This window comes from Onychostoma macrolepis, chromosome 04 (genome assembly GCF_012432095.1).
Source record: "Onychostoma macrolepis isolate SWU-2019 chromosome 04, ASM1243209v1, whole genome shotgun sequence".
NCBI classification, from domain to species: Eukaryota; Metazoa; Chordata; class Actinopteri; order Cypriniformes; family Cyprinidae; genus Onychostoma; species Onychostoma macrolepis.
The window spans coordinates 31756045-31772416 of record NC_081158.1 but is presented as its reverse complement, the minus strand read 5'-3'; the positions used below and the strand labels follow the sequence as shown (position 1 = coordinate 31772416).

Here is a 16372-nt window from a genome sequence, read left to right as displayed (position 1 = left end):
ACATCTAATCACACAATGCACGGTGTAATCAACAATATATTAAATTATATTAAATCGATATATATAAAAAAAAAAGTAAATCCAACTCCGACTCGAGCAGCAATGTAATTCTCACAATTCACCACAGGAGGGCGTTTCGTTAAGTTCTTTTGATTCGCATATTTTAAAAATTAACTACTGAGATTTATATTAAAGGACATTTGTCATTTATCATGAATATATTTCTTCTAATAAAGTAAGTATTTGCCAGATGGTTTGTTGCTGCATATAATAATCGATAATTTATTAAGCAATCTATGCAAAATATTATAATTCAAGGTTTTCCTCTGACAGTTATATTAAATCAATTCAAAATAATTATCTTTTCGCTCGAATTATGGGCGATGCTCAGTTGATTTCTTTCCGCTGACTCAAATATTTAAATACACTTAAATAATATTTAATTAATATAAAATAATACAATTAAAAGTTTTTACTCTGGTTTAAGTTATAATAACACTAGGGAAAAAACAACACCAGTGTAATTCACCAGATTCACCACAGGAGGGCGTTTGGTTAAATTCTTTTGATTCTCATGTTTTAAAAATAAAAGTATTTCCTCTGGACCGTAAAAAATGTAGGCTAATTTACACAACTCACCACAGGAGGGCGCTTATTTGCATTGCACTGACTTTAAAAAATATATATATTATTTTTTTAAGTGTGTAATAAGCCCTGTGATGGACCGGCCTTGCGTTCAGCGTTTCTCCGACTGCGGCCCAAAACATTGGAGACTCCAGATCCTCTCCTCTCGACCCTACAGTAGACAAACAGTTTGAAGAATGGATGTGTGGATAAGAATCTAATTATATATTTGTACTAAAGAAAATCAATTATTTACTAGATGCGTGTTTCTGTTGTTGTTTTTCTTTGCTTTAGAGTGTACTCAGTTTATTAATAAATATTAAATCAATGCAAAATAATTTAATGCAAGGTTATATTTATAGCTGAAATAAATTCGGAGTCCAAAGTTATTTTGATTTGCATGTTTTAAAAATGTAACCAATCATGAAATAGAACACAAGAAAATCCTGCAATTCAATTTTTAATTGCTAATATTAAAAATTTTCTAAATATTTCTGATACTGAATAATCAATTTAGTACTTGTTTCCAGCAACTTATTTCTAATGTAATAAACACACACAGGAGGGTGTGAAACAATCATAAATGGTGTCTAAAAGAAATGACCCTTTCTTTGCTAAGTAACAGTTATATGTAAGTTAAAGATGTGAAACATAAAAATAATGTACGTTAAGTCTGTCTGAGTTCATTGGATGTTCTGGTGTGTCTCTTTTAAATTAGCCTACTCTTGAATGAATAAATAAATCATAAATCAGTTCAAAATGAAAAAGGTTACTATGACTGATCTTAAATAAATAAGCTTCACGGCTGATCAAATGTCACGAGTCCTGAGACTCTCTCAAGGCTTTGAGGATGTTTGGTAGTTACAGAAACTAACTAGTTTATCGGACTGTGTGCCAGTTTTGTTTACAGTTGAGCTGAAATGTGTGCTGTTAAAGTGACATTTTTAATTTAAGACCAAAATAATCTGCAGGACTTGGACGTGTTGTTGTTGTGACCATAGACCGTCTTATTATGTCTATGGTCACAACAACAGCACGTGCAGGTCCTGCAGATTATTTTGGTTTTAAATTAAAAATGTCACTTTAACAGCACATATTTCATTTTCATTTATTAAATATCTTTATTATGTCTATGGTCATTGTGACTGTCATCAAGCAGCCGAGGAAATCAGACTGAATGACAAACCCACTTGCCTTGTGGTGCGGATGAAAAATTATGTATATTGGATGGAAAGTCAAATTTTGCGATGGAAAAAAAAAGAATCAGGCAGTTATATCATGTAGGATATGTTATATAGTGTATGTATATGTATGTGTATGTGTGTGTGTGTATGTATATATATATATATATGTTACTGTGGTATCAAATCATTTATCCTATGAAACAAGAAAAACATCGCCTTTTAGTAGAAATAATATCTTAGATCTCTAAGCTGAGTAAAAAAAACATGGCAGCTTAATGAATATATAACCTAATAGATATACTTCAAAATTGTTACAGAAGAACATAGCTGAATGTTGCTATTCTGTGGTGAATTATGTGTATTACACTAATGCACTTATTTTTATTACACTTTTTTTTCTATCCAAGCCAAAATAAAGCCTTTAATTTATTTTTGATTCAAAATTGTGTCTATAGAACGGGACATAATGTTAGAATAATCTAAAATATCACTGACTGAAAAAAGGAGTATTCATTTTTATTATGTAAATATAGAAATTGCATAGGAACAAATACATAGTGAATGGGACATCTTCGAAATGGTTTATACTTTACAAATTGGTCGTAAGAAATAACTTTTCAAACCTAGAAAATGCATTGCGTACCAACAAAGTGGTGAAGAGAACATTACCAAGCACTGGTTGTGCAGATAAGACAATGTACCAAATGTAAATTTTCCCATTTGCAATTTACCTAAAAGATAGCTTTTGGTTACAAACAAATGACAACTAATTCATCTCAAAGCAACATTTTTTGTTTGTTTGTTTTGTTTTAGATGGGTGGAAAGCTGTTCATTATTATAGCTGTTAAAATGTACAAGCAGGACATGATTATAAAAAATATACAAGCCTGACATCCTTTGATATTTTAATGACTTAAGAATTACTTAAGTTGTTTTTGGATCACATTCAGAATTGCCAATTACATACCTTGGGTGAATTTGCCAATGGGACACTTTCAACTACACTGGTAAAATTAATCCCAACATTTTATAACATGTAAATATTCAAAAGTAATTAAGTATATGTATTATATATTAAAATGTTTTCCATCGTGGTATTATATTTTATTTATTTAATAGGGGATTCAAATCTTAATTTTCATTTACTTGTTAAACAGCTGGAATTAATAAATTAGAAAGCTGTATTTGTTTTCTTTTACAAATATTGTACATTTGAAATAAAACATCTCATTACAATTACAATTTCATTAAAATAACAATGCATTTTCCAGCATGTCAATTACATTTTCTTGCAGCTTTCTTTTTCTGGGAAACTTCCTGAAAGACTTTTCCATCTTTCTGAGTTTTCCAAGTCAGTGAGAAAGGTCTGCTAATGTGCAGCTTCTTCTCCATCTATGAGATTCAAATGAATGTAAATACAGAGAATCAATAGTAACATCAACAGCCAGAAGATCGTTGTTACTCCTGCCACTGCTCACCTCCTCTGAGAGTTTACTCATGGTTCTGGGATCATTTGGGTCGAACATGGGGTCGGTCTGCACCTCAATCCTCAACAGGACTTTAACACTTGTTTCTGAGCCCTGGACAGACTCTCCAGATCTGGAATAGGACTCTGAAGAACATTGTGGAAGATGTCAAATTAAGTATTTATATCAATATAATCTATATAATAAATCATTCCAATTATTTGTTATATTTATTCTTTTATATTTGTGATATATTACATCAAATATATTATATAATATTCAAATATTATATAAAATAATATTACTTAAATATTCTCAAGCATACAATTCAAGTGTAAAATAAATTATAAACAAATTATAGGCAAAACCTCAACAATCAACATCATTTTTATTCACTGGCAATATAGATTTGCACTACATTTAATGCTTTAAGACACAAATAAACATCAGCTTTAGAATTTACTTCAATTACTACAAGATATTTTTAAATATGAATATTTGAATATTCAAATTAGTGCTGTCAAACAATTAATCACATCCAAAATAAAAGTTTTTGTTTACATAATATGTGTGTGTACTGTGTATATTTATTATGTATATATAAATGCACACACATGCATGTATATATTTAAGAAAAAATATGTAATGTTTATATTTTAAATATATTTATATATACCGGTAATATAAAATATATGAATATAAATATGTACATGTAAATATTTTCAAATATATATACTGTACGTGTGTATTTATGTATGCATAAATCGTTTGGCAGCACTAATTAAAATTTGATTGGCACTCACCACCACAAATAACTCCAGCATCATGCAGGTGATCAAGGTTGTAGTGTTGCCAGTGATTTATGTTACACTGTATGAGTGAAGACTCTTTCCCAACACAGTCAACAGAATCCATCCATACTGGACCAGATCCCTGTCCAAAATAAGCACCACCTTTTGCTTCTACAGCATCTCCACAGCCCAGTTCTCTGCAAACCACTGCAGCGTCTGTTAGATCCCAGCCATCATCTGACACGGTTCCCCACTGACCGTCATGAAGAACCTCCACTCGTCCAGAACAAATACTACTCCCATGCACCAGCCTGACCGGGACTAATGGCCACACCGACGAAAACAACAAAAACATGAAAAACATATGTGTATGTTTTAGTATATATCTTACATAATGGTTATTTGTTGTTGTTAATCCGTATATTTATATTTCTTGTCATTACTTGTTTTGTGAACAGTGCTTTGGCAATATTGTATGCAAACACATTTATGACAATAAAGCACTTTTTAAAAAACTATTAATTTATTGATTTGGTATCCAGCAAAACCTTTTCAGATCTTTCTGTTAGCATACATACCAGTGGATCTGAGAATGTGCATTAATGTTTTTGGAGAATATGTTGTGCAAAAACAAATATTCCATTTATTCTTGAATAATGTTTTTTACATTACAAAAAATAATATTATTTTAGTTTAATTTTTAGGCTGTTTCTTCAAGCATGCAAGATAAACAAATGATAAAACGAGCAAAGCGTCAATAATCAGATGATTTTTATTTACTGATTTATAATTTATATAATGCAATATAGATTTGTACATAATTATTTAAAACACAAAATTCAATTTATTAATTCAAAATGTGCGTGTTTTTGTGTAATATATATATACATATATATATATATATATTATAATTGCCACTCATAAGAGCTTTTCAGATCTTTATACAAAGATCTTTATCTGAGAAGGTGCGATAATCTGTTAAAGGAATCGGCGCAAAGACAAATATTCTGTCCTTAGTCACTCACATGCATGACACCTTCACTGAACATTAAAAAGAAACTTCTCAAATGTATGAGCAAATAATGACACAATTTTGATTTAAGTTTAACTTGAATTGACAATTTGCAACTCACGGTCACAAATGACTCCAGCGTGTCTGGCAAAAAGACAGTTATGAGTTCCCCATCCCTGAAATGCACAGGTGCTCAGAGCTGCCTCTTCTCCAGTGCAGTCTACATTGTCCATCCATATTTGTTCAGATGTAGTTCCAAAATAAGCACCATATTTGTAAATGTTCCCACAGCCTATCTCTTTACATACCACTGCTCCATCTGATGCACCCCAGTCATCATAACACACGGTTCCCCATTTTCCATCATGGAGAACCTCCACTCTTCCATAACAAGCATCAGTGCCTTCTATCAGCCTTGTAACAGCTGATCACCATGCAGAAGAAAAGAAAAGAAACGGCAAGCCATTACAATCATACTGATTGTTGTTTACTTTAAAATTTCAATTATAAATACAGTACAAAAAGCTATGAATGTTCATTTCTGCCACAGAAAGTTTTTAAAAGTGACTGCAACTTTTTAATCTCAAAATTCATACTTTTTCTCGCAATTCTGAGTTTATATCTCACAATTCTGACTTTTTTCTCAGAGTAGCGAGATGTAAAGTTGCAATCATAGAAAAAATTCTGACCTTATTTCTCGAAATATCTCACAAGTCTACATCCTGCCACGAAATACAAAAAAAAAAAAACAATAATTGCTTAATTCATTTCTCTCACAATTGCTAGTTTATATCTTGCATTTCTTTTTCTGACTTTTTCACAGAATTTTTAGTTTACATCTTTCAATCCTGCATTTATATGACCCTTTTCTCAGAATGACCCTTTTCTCTTTTTCTATGAATTTTGACTTTTTTTCTCAGAACTGCGGGTTTCTATCTCGCAATTCTTTTTTTCTCAGAATTGCAAGGAAAAAAAAGTCAGACTTGTGAGACAAAAAGTTGCCATTTTGTAGCCCATGGCGGAAACAAGCTCTCATATAGAAAGCATTTCTTGCAATAGCTCACTTACGCTGACAGATGACTCCAGCATCCTCTGAATGATTGCAGTTATGCGCTCCCCATTCACGGTATTCACATTTGCTCAATGCATACTCATTTGCAGAGCAGTTTACATTGTCCATCCATATTTGTCCTAAACCTTCTCCAAAATAAGCAGCGCTCTTTGCCTCAAGAGCATTCCCACAGCCCACCTCTCTACACACCACTGCAGCGTCTGTTAGATCCCAGCCATCATCACACACTGTTCCCCATGTTTCATTATGAAGAACCTCCACTCGTCCGGAACAAAAGTTGATGCCGCTCACCAGCCTGGTTCTGGCTGATAAGACACATTAATAAGAAACAACATGACAACTTTAAGCACATGATATGTAGTTAAATATTATGTTAAAGGTTTTGTACTCACGCTGACAGATGACTCCAGCATACAAGTCATGTAGGCACAAGTTTTGACCCCATTTGTCCGCTCCACCCACTGGACATTCTATCAGTGAGGTCTCGTTTCCAAAACATTTCACCTTAGTCATCCATATTTGTTCTGGGCTCTTCCCAAAATATTCCGCTAACTTCACCTCTTTTGCTTCCCCACAGCCCAATTCACCACACACGACATTGGCGTCTAACAAATCCCAGCCATCGTAACACACCTTTCCCCATATTCCATCATGGAGAACCTGCACCCTTCCAGAACAGGAGCTGCTGCCATCAACTAGTCTGACTGAAGAAGCTTCGCCTGACGTGAGATTTCCCAGAACTGCTTGTCATGAGAGAGAACAACTTTATATCATGCTGTATGTAGGGCGAAAGTAATTTAAATAAAATTAAAATAAGCTCTTACTTTGAAGAAAAATGAGCCATGTGGTACACAGCAGCTCTGCTGTAAAGAAACTAAGAAAAATGATAACACTGAAAGATATGTCAGAGAAATTAAGAACAATAGCCGATTTGTATGAATAATCAGTTGTGACCCTGGACCACAAAACCAGTCTTAAGTGTCAATTTTTCGAAATTGAGATTTATACATCATCTGAAAGCTGAATAAACAAGCTTTCCATTGATAGGACAATATTTGGCCCAGATACAACTATTTGAAAATCTGGAATCTGAGGGTGCAAAAAAATCGAAATATTGAGAAAATCGCCTTTAAAGTTGTCCAAATGAAGTTATTAGCAATGCATATTACTAATCAAAAAATTTTTATACATTCACGGTAAGAAATTTACAAAATATCTTCATAGAGCATGATCTTTACTTAATATCCTAATGATTTTTGGCATAAAAGAAAAATTTATCATTTTGACCCATACAATGTATTTTTGGCTATTGCTACAAATATACCCCAGCGACTTAAGACTGGTTTTGTACTCCAGGGTCACAATTATAAAAGACTTGAAGCCTTTGTATATAATGCATTACGAAACATTTTTAATGCATTAAATATGACTTGTAATGCACCTTATATTGTATGACATTAAAACCATATTAATAATACGTTATAATACTTATGTTACACCTTTAGAAAGTAATTTTATTATGACAAACATCCAGTTTTAGAAGTAACAAGGAACCCGCAAATGTTAGGCTATAATACACTTTAACTTTGGTTACAATTATTTATGAAAAGATAAAACACATTATAACGTACATTATGAATACAATTAAAATTGTTTATGTAAGGTGTTCCCAAAGTTTCAAAGCTAAATCCAACGAAATGTACAACTTTTTGACATTGAGAAGACTGTCAAAATGTACTTATTACCTCTGTGTGTTTAAATTTAGCCTACTTATAAGGATACTACAAATCAATACCATTTTCTAATTCTTTGTATACATTAAATATTTTTTAGAGAGAATCATACCTTAGAAGCAATCGTTAGAACAAATTAATAAAATAAAGGTATAAACCTTTTGAAGTGTCCCATGGATGCAGCTGTCTTCCTTCTGAATCTGAAATATAAGTTTGTATGTTGGAGATTTATAGTGCATTTATCTAGAGGTACATCCTCCAGCGCCTGACTCCTCCCTGCAGTTGACCCTGACAAACACACCTTTTCAGGGTAATTTGCAGCACATATGCAACAGGTGTAGAAGTCAGCCTATTTGCACTTTAGAAGGAAGCCTATGACCCATGACCTATGCAAGGCATAAGACATAAAACATAAAAGATTTAGACATAAAAGAAACTATAAGGTATTGGTCACAATAGTTATTCATAAAGCTGGGTTTTAAGGGGCACCAATCAAGGTCATTGTCATTGTTTGGAACTGACCAAACTGTTTAGTATTCCCAAAAATTTGAATCCTGCTCAAACTTTTGCTTTTGCAAACAAATAACAATGGTACCAAACAGAAGGTTGTTCATTTTTTTCCATTTTGTTTGGTTGTTCAAATGTGTTTTTCCTCCCTAATTACTCTGACAGGCCCCATTAACAGGATGCAAACTGTGAACCTTTTGAATATTTACCTTCCACAAATAATCCTGGATTCTTTATGACCAAAAAAGTACCATAATAAGACTTCAGTGCATCATTCCATGCATTCTGAAGCCATTCCATGTCTTAAATTAAAATTTGGCTTTATTTTATTATGCACTGTTGGGCCTTCACCCTGTTTTTGAACTGCGATAAGTTGTTTTTCCTGTTAAATACATGCACGTGTCTGTCTCAGTTCATTACCCATTGCAAATGATTTACAAAACGTTTCTGAAAATACTTTGGCTCATTCTTTTTGACAAATGAGAAACCGACTCACCAACCACGAGACCAGATGCTTTTATGTCATGGGTGGAAAGATTCATTTTTGTTTCAAAACCTAAGCAATTACCTACATATGGTAAAATAGTACCATATTTACATTAATAAGGATAATTTAAGCATAAGTTTTTTTTTTCTTTTTTCTGTAAAACAAGACTAAAATACAGAAATTGGGACCAGAAAGACTAGGGTTACAACATCCAGAAATATTATTCTTTAATCACACATTATTTATGTTTATTATGCATCCGTAAATAGAATTGGATTAAATTAAATTATTAAGCATATTGTTATTATATGTTCATTCATTTAGCTCCAGACAGGTTTATATTGAAAATATATATACAATATTGGCTATATCAAGATTACAATATATATATTACTTTTACATTTAGCAAGTTAGAATGAGACACAAAGATACTTTATCAGTATCAAAACAATGTCAGCATCTAAACACAAATATTAGGCTTACATTGTCATTAGGAAAACATGTACAAGGATATGATATAAAGCACTGTTATATGTGGAAAAATATGTAAGATAATTATTAATTTCATTTATAAAAGGTCAGACTGAAAGAAGGATGTAGCATTCAATGCCCTACAGTGTTTGCTTGTCTTCTCCTCTGTACTCCAGAAATGACCTGAGGAACCAACAGCATTGTATACTGTTATTGTGGAAAATATTCAATTAAACATTTAAACTTTAGTTTTAAAGATAATGTTGAAGTCTTACCAATTTGTCAGGGTGCAGCTCCTGTTCTCTTATGGAAGATTTTTCCATCGGTCTGAGTTTTCAGTGAGAAAGCCCCATTTATTTGTAGATTCTTCCCAATCTATGAGATTCAAATGAATGTAAATACGGAGAACAGAACAGTAACATGAATAGCCAGTAGATGACAACAAAAAGTAGTGAAAAGATACAGCTCAATGTCACTCTTTCCACTGCTCTCACCTCCTCTGAAAGTTTACTTATTATTCCAGCAGCATTTGGGTCAACTCCAAGATTAGCCTTCACTTCAACCCTTAACATGACTTTAACAGCTGTGTGAAATCAAAAGTCATCAATCTCTCCATGAATAAAACACATTGCTGCATTACCTCACTCACTAGAATGAAAACATCGGCACTTACATCCACAAATGACTCCAGCATCTTTCTCATGGCCACATCTGTTTGGAGTTGCATTATATGAACAGTTCATCAATGTAGGCTCATTCCCAAAACAGTTTACATTATTCATCCAAACTGTTCCTGAACCCTTTCCAAAATAGGCAGCACTCTTTACTTCCAAAAGTGTCCCACAGCCCAGTTGTTTACACACCACTGCAGCATCTGATGCATCCCAGCCATCATCACACACTGTTCCCCACTGACCGGCACGAAGAACTTCTACTCGTCCATAACAGGGGTTGGCGCTGCTGACCAGCCTAACGTTTTCTATTGCTCACACAAAAGAAGAAAGTTTATATATAATGACAGGTTGACCATAAAGCACATATACAAACACTTGACTACATCGTATGCTGTTAAAAGGTTTGCTCTCACCTTTACAGATGACTCCTGCATCTTTCTCATGTCCACAGCTGCCTCTTCCCCATCCACTTGATTTACAATCTCTTAGTCTTGAGTCAGTGTCAGAACATTGTAAATCACTTATCCATACAGGCCCTGATCCCTGACCGAAATGAGCAGCGCTCTTCGCCTCGATCACATCCCCACAGCCCATCTCTCTACACACCGCTGCAGCATCTGCTAGATCCCAGCCATTATCACACACTGTTCCCCATATTCCATTATAGAGAACCTCCACTCGTCCAGAACAAGAGTTATGTCCATTAATGAGCCTGAGAGAAGCTAACAGCCACATAAATCAAAGCAAAAGAAACACATTCACTGCTTAAAAACATATTTAGGATGTTTTCTCCATTAGCAGTGACTATTAATTATTTCTTTGATATAGGTCAAAGTCCCACCCATGGCTGCATTAAAGAAATAGTTCACCCAAAAATTTGCTTAAAGTTCACTCACCCTCAGGCCATCCAAGATGTCGATGAGATATCACTTGCTTACCAGTGGATCCTCTGCAGTGAATGGGTGCCGTCAGAATGAGAGTCCAAACAGCTGATAAAACATCACAATAATCCACAAGTAATGCACACGACTTCAGTCCATCAATTAACATCTTGAGAAACAAAAAGCTGCATGTTTATAACAAACAAATCTATTGTTAAATACAAACTGCTGCTTCAGTCTAACATACGAGTCCTCCATCTATAATACTCCATCTAATTTCTTCAGTCAAAAAGTAGTCTCTTCTGAATCAGTAGAGAAATATGCACAGACCAAGCAACATTTGCAAGTGAAAACAGTTCTAAACAAATATGTTGGTGGATTTTGAGAGGACAACAGGGGATGGACTTTTTTACTGGAGGAAGTGTTATTATGGATTCTGGACTCACATTTTTCCAGATGCAACAGTTTAACACTTTAATGATGGATTTGTCTTTTTACAAACATGCAGCTTTTCATTTCACAAGATGTTAACTGATGTACTGGAGAGGTGTGGGTTACTTGTGTATTATTGTGACGTTTTTATCAGGCTGTTTGGACTTTCATTCTGACGGCACCCATTCGCTGCAGAGGATCCAGTGCTGAGCAAGTGATGTACTGCATTGAAAAATGAAAGAGAGAGTGTAGAATATGAGCGCATTGCACTTACGGTCACAGATGACTCCAGCATCCTTTGAATGGTCATGCATTCCCCATCTATGTGATTCACAATCACTAAGCATGGTCTCATTTCCAAAACAGTTTATACTGCCCATAAATATTTGTCCCGCACCTTGTCCAAAATAAGCACCACCTTTTGTCTCTATAGCATCTCCACATCCCATCTGTCTACACGCCACTGCAGCATCTGATAGATCCCAGCCATCATCAAACACAGTTCCCCACTGATTGTCACGAAAAACCTCCACTCGTCCAGAACAAGAGGTGATGCCGTACACCAGTCTGATGTTAACTAATGCCCACAAAAATGTGAGTGTTACCAGCGGACAAAATATGATAACGTTTATACTGTTCATTTTGTGTACAAGGTTTTGTACTCACGTTGACAGGCGACTCCAGCATCCTTCTCATGTCCACAGCTGTTTTGTCCCCATCCCTTTGAATTACAGTTTCTCAGAGTAGAGTAACTGGCACACTGTAAATCACTTAGCCATACAAGTCCGGATCCCTGTCCAAAATAAGCACCACTCTTTGCCTCTATAGCATTCCCACAGCCCAGATCTCTACACACCACTGATGCATCTGACTGATCCCAGCCATCATCGCATACTGTTCCCCACCGGCCATCAAAAAAAACTTCAACTCGTCCAGAACAAGTGTTAGTGCCATTCACCAGCTTAACAAGAGCTAATGGCCAGACAAGAATGAAGATAAAAAAAAAGCTGTTAAAAACATATTAGGATAGTTTACTTAAATACAGAACAGAATCTTTATTCTAGTTTTTCCCTACAAATTCAATAATAATAATGGACCTTAAGCAGCCTGGGGTTAAATGATGACAACTACTAGTCATTGACAATATTTTCTTTTCAATATTCTTACATGGAGCAACTTACATTGACAGATGACTCCAGCATCCTTGTAATGCAAATCGTAAGATTCTATTCTGCTGGACTCACAGGCAGTGAGGGTGAGTTCATTTCCAATGCAGTTGACATCATCCAACAATATTATACCCCCACCGTGTCCAAAATAAGCAGCACTCTTTGCCGCTACAGCATCTCCACATCCCATCTCCCTACACACCACTGCAGCATCTGATAGATCCCAGTTATTATCACATACTGTTCCCCACTCATTGTGTCCCCAGCGATTATATAAAATCCCCACTCTTCCAGAACAAGCACTGAAGCCATTTTCCAGCTTAATTCTGCCTGAATAACAATATAATGAGAGCTGTTGTCAGTAGTTTCCCAGTTTCATATAAAATAAGACGTGTGAGTCAAGAAATATTCTGGATTATTTTTTACAACAAAATTTCTATGCACAGCATTTGTGGCATGATGTAAATGAACAAAATGATATCCACTGGAATTATGTTGGTGTTATTTATTTATTTTTTAAACTGAATAATTCATGCAAGTGCTTGAAATATAAGCAACAAAAATATATGCTTGATGTGCTATAAACTAAGGAAGGAGTAAACATATTTTTCTGTGGTAATCAACTGCATAACACAATGTGTAGTGTTGTGTGTAAAAGATTATATACTCACGTTGACAGGCGACTGCAGCATCCTTCTCATGTCCACATGAGTTTTGTCCCCATCCCTGTAAATTACAGTGTCTCAGAGTCGTTTCGGTGTTAGAACACTGTACATCACTCAGCCATACCGATCCTGATCCCTGCCCAAAAAAGCCTCCAATCCTTAACTCGAGAACATCCCCACAGCCCATTTCTTTACATATCACTGCAGCATCTGAATAATCCCAGCCGTTCTCGCACACTGTTCCCCACTGATCGTCATTGAAAACCTCCACTCGTCCAGAACAGGAGTGACTGCCATTCACCAATCTGACAAGGGCTAATGTCCACACAGAGCAGAAAACAGAATCAGAAATAACTATTAACTGCACTCATACAGCATCGAAACAGCTGTATTTCAAGTGAAATACCAGCAACTTACAGCGACAGATGACTCCAGCATCCTTTGAATGTTCACAGTTAAAATCTCCCTCTTTCTTAGAGGTGCAACTGCTCAACGTAGACTCAGTTCCAACACAGGCAATATCGCTCATTAATACGTTTCCCCAACCTGGTCTGTAAAAAGCACCACTCTTTGCCTCAAGAGCATCCCCACAGCCCATCTCTCTACACACCACTGCTGCATCTGATAGATCCCAGCCATCATCACACACTGTTCCCCACTGATTGTTATAAAAAACCTCCAATCTTCCAGAACAAGAGTTATTGCCATTTACCAGTCTGATTGATTCAGACGCACTTGAAATGGTATTGTCTAGAACTTCATGTTACAGAAAAAATAAGAAGAGTTAAAAACACTGGCATTATCTGTAAAAAAAATATGCTTGATTGTGTTAGTATTGCTACTTACTCAGAAATAGAATGAGCCACACGGAGCACAGCATTGTTGATTGTCACTAAATAAACAGACACAAAATGACATAAACCAGACACTAATATTAAAATTGCCACCAGCAAGAAGTACAAATATAGATGCTATGTTATATTATCAAAATCCATATGCACAAAGAACAATCACTGAAATTGTATTTTTGAAGTGAAATTTTGAAACTCACTGCAATGTTCACTCCTGCTTTTGTTTTTCTGTCCCTAAATTGGCAGGTCCACTCTTGTTAAAGCACATGATTAGAATCAGGCATATTTAAATATTGAGGCTGCCTCCTACACCATGTTAGGACATAGAGTTGAATTTGAGGTTGAGGTTGGTTAAATCTGTTTGGCTCTGGTTCCTCCCACTGTCTGACTTCAAAACACCTTTTTACTAAAAGTGCAAAAAGTGAATTCCAATTGCGTCTCACATATGAGCATGACATCAAAAAGCAAATGCATTTAAGTATATCAGTATATTCCTGAAGCAAACATGATATATATATATATATATATATATATATATATATATCTCTTTGAAACATAACATATAGGCTAGTCATTGTAAATGCAACTGGCATGGCTGAAATGAAGCGTGTGTCTGATGCCTTGTGCTGCTTTGAGTACCATTCAAATTGCATCTTAAATTCTCTTAGATTTGCTTTACTAAGTAAGTAACTTTGCATTTAGTCTTCAATTTGACCACTAATCCCTCATGATCCATGGTGTTAAATTTCATTTTAGCTGAAGTGGTACTTTCATCTGTCCTTTTACCGAGAATCTACATAGAAAGACAAGGAATTTTTTTCATTCTTATCGTTATAGTCTTTAGGCTAATTAAGGTCTAATTTAATAACCAAATTTTCATTTAACTTATGACCACTGAGATATTAAAATCTACATTCTTGTAATACATGCAAAAGAGTTTTGTTTTTTTTGTTTATGGAGAGATTGTGCCTGTTTTTATCCCAGAAAGGTGCAGATTCCACATACTCCAAACATATGTTATTTATTTAATATGCAGTTAAAAAATATTAATTGACATATAAACATTTTAAGTTTTTTTTAAGTAATTCCTTAAAAATAGTGTTTGATTGTAACGTGTCAATTATTAAAAGTAGTTTAAGACAGCTATTGACCGTTGTGAAATAAGCACATGCAGTTCCAGATTTTTTTTTTTTAAACAATTTTCTATTTGTTTTTTTAACTGTGTATTTGCCTTTAAAAAATTTTATGGCATATCCAGTGTGAAATCCATGGCTCACACTAATCAGATGCTTTGAATATAATTCAAATAACATTTAAGGGTTTTAGAACAATTTGCTCTGCTGAATAAATAATGCAAAGTACTTTGAATCGGACCACAACGCCTTCAGCTTTTCAGTTTTAGGCTACAAATGTACGTGTAATCATGTTCAGCTCTTGTTATATCAGAACTATACATACAGAACTCTTTATATGGCCAGACAGTTGTATACTGTTACTAGTATCACAGGGTTCAGATGAAGTTAATGCTTAAACTCATCTCACATGTCATTTAGATCTCATTTGGTAATGTGGTTTGTTTATACTGTGTCCAACTACTTGTGGTTTAAAATTGTGAATAACGAGAGGCAAAAAACATGACATTAAGAGAACATTTATTAAAGAAAATATTGTACAGAATTTTTTTTTAAAGAGTTATCTGAACTGATTGATTTGTGGCTAAATGTATTTGCTTTCATATATTTGTTTTTAATTAAATCTACCACTGTTTCTCACAAAATGTATTGTATGGAAGATTTCAGAAGACTTATATAGACTACTTTTATAGTGCTTTTTTGAGCTTAACAATATAAACAAGGCAACAAATTTCACTGTATGCAAAACAACAGCTTGGACAGTCTGTTAAACTTCTTTTTTCTACTTTGTGCAATCTATTCAATTTTGATCTATTAAAAGTGATAAATGCATACTTAAAGAGATGTGTTTGTATGTGTGCACAAGACACTCCTTGTTATTCAAACTCAGACAGGCCTGCTAAGCTGAACATCTGAGTCTTCATTGATCAGATAATTGCAGAAATAATCGAAGGGTAGTTAAAATATGAATAATTTAACCCGTTTCTCAATGTCATAAAACATATTTTTAATTTAACAAAAGTATACCTCATTTATTGTACCTACTGACATCTGGCTGTTTCTGCATTATCTGATAACCAGGAGTGTTGCGTGTTGCTCAGCCTCCTCCAACACTAACAAACCTGATCAAGACAGAATAAACACAAGAAAGAATGTTTGACATTTTCTCTGGCTTTCTTTCTGTTTTGGATTGGGCTGTGATGTTTGGGAGGCTTTAAGAT

The 16372-nt window shown here is 34.5% G+C and overlaps 2 protein-coding genes across 5 annotated transcripts; both read right to left on the bottom strand.

Annotated features, from left to right (window-relative positions):
* Positions 1 to 2333: 2333 nt before the first annotated feature.
* On the bottom strand, positions 2334 to 7116 carry LOC131539077 (deleted in malignant brain tumors 1 protein). The gene is made up of 7 exons (XM_058773390.1): positions 6974 to 7116; positions 6542 to 6892; positions 6146 to 6454; positions 5199 to 5501; positions 4078 to 4386; positions 3287 to 3420; positions 2334 to 3200 (listed from the first exon to the last, which is right to left on the bottom strand). The coding sequence occupies exons 2-7, from the start codon at positions 6660 to 6662 to the stop codon at positions 3084 to 3086; spliced, it is 1293 nt and encodes a 430-aa protein (XP_058629373.1). The 5' UTR covers positions 6663 to 6892; positions 6974 to 7116; the 3' UTR covers positions 2334 to 3083.
* A 783-nt stretch (positions 7117 to 7899) lies between these two features.
* Positions 7900 to 16360, bottom strand: si:dkey-14d8.20 (deleted in malignant brain tumors 1 protein). Of its 4 annotated transcripts, XR_009270766.1 has the most exons (15): positions 16193 to 16360; positions 14220 to 14425; positions 14015 to 14060; positions 13586 to 13924; positions 13175 to 13483; positions 12516 to 12833; positions 12001 to 12306; positions 11609 to 11911; positions 10435 to 10743; positions 10021 to 10326; positions 9842 to 9930; positions 9623 to 9722; positions 9492 to 9530; positions 8184 to 8268; positions 7900 to 8082 (listed from the first exon to the last, which is right to left on the bottom strand). XR_009270766.1 is itself a non-coding variant. In XM_058773373.1 (13 exons), the coding sequence occupies exons 3-12, from the start codon at positions 14046 to 14048 to the stop codon at positions 9630 to 9632; spliced, it is 2406 nt and encodes an 801-aa protein (XP_058629356.1). In that variant the 5' UTR covers positions 14049 to 14060; positions 14220 to 14425; positions 16193 to 16360; the 3' UTR covers positions 8890 to 9530; positions 9623 to 9629. The 4 variants fall into 4 exon arrangements, 2 of the variants coding, with proteins under 2 accessions (XP_058629356.1, XP_058629357.1); XM_058773373.1 differs by lacking the exons at positions 7900 to 8082; positions 8184 to 8268 and having other exon boundaries at positions 8890 to 9530; XM_058773374.1 differs by lacking the exons at positions 7900 to 8082; positions 8184 to 8268 and having other exon boundaries at positions 8890 to 9530; positions 12516 to 12716.
* Positions 16361 to 16372: the final 12 nt, after the last annotated feature.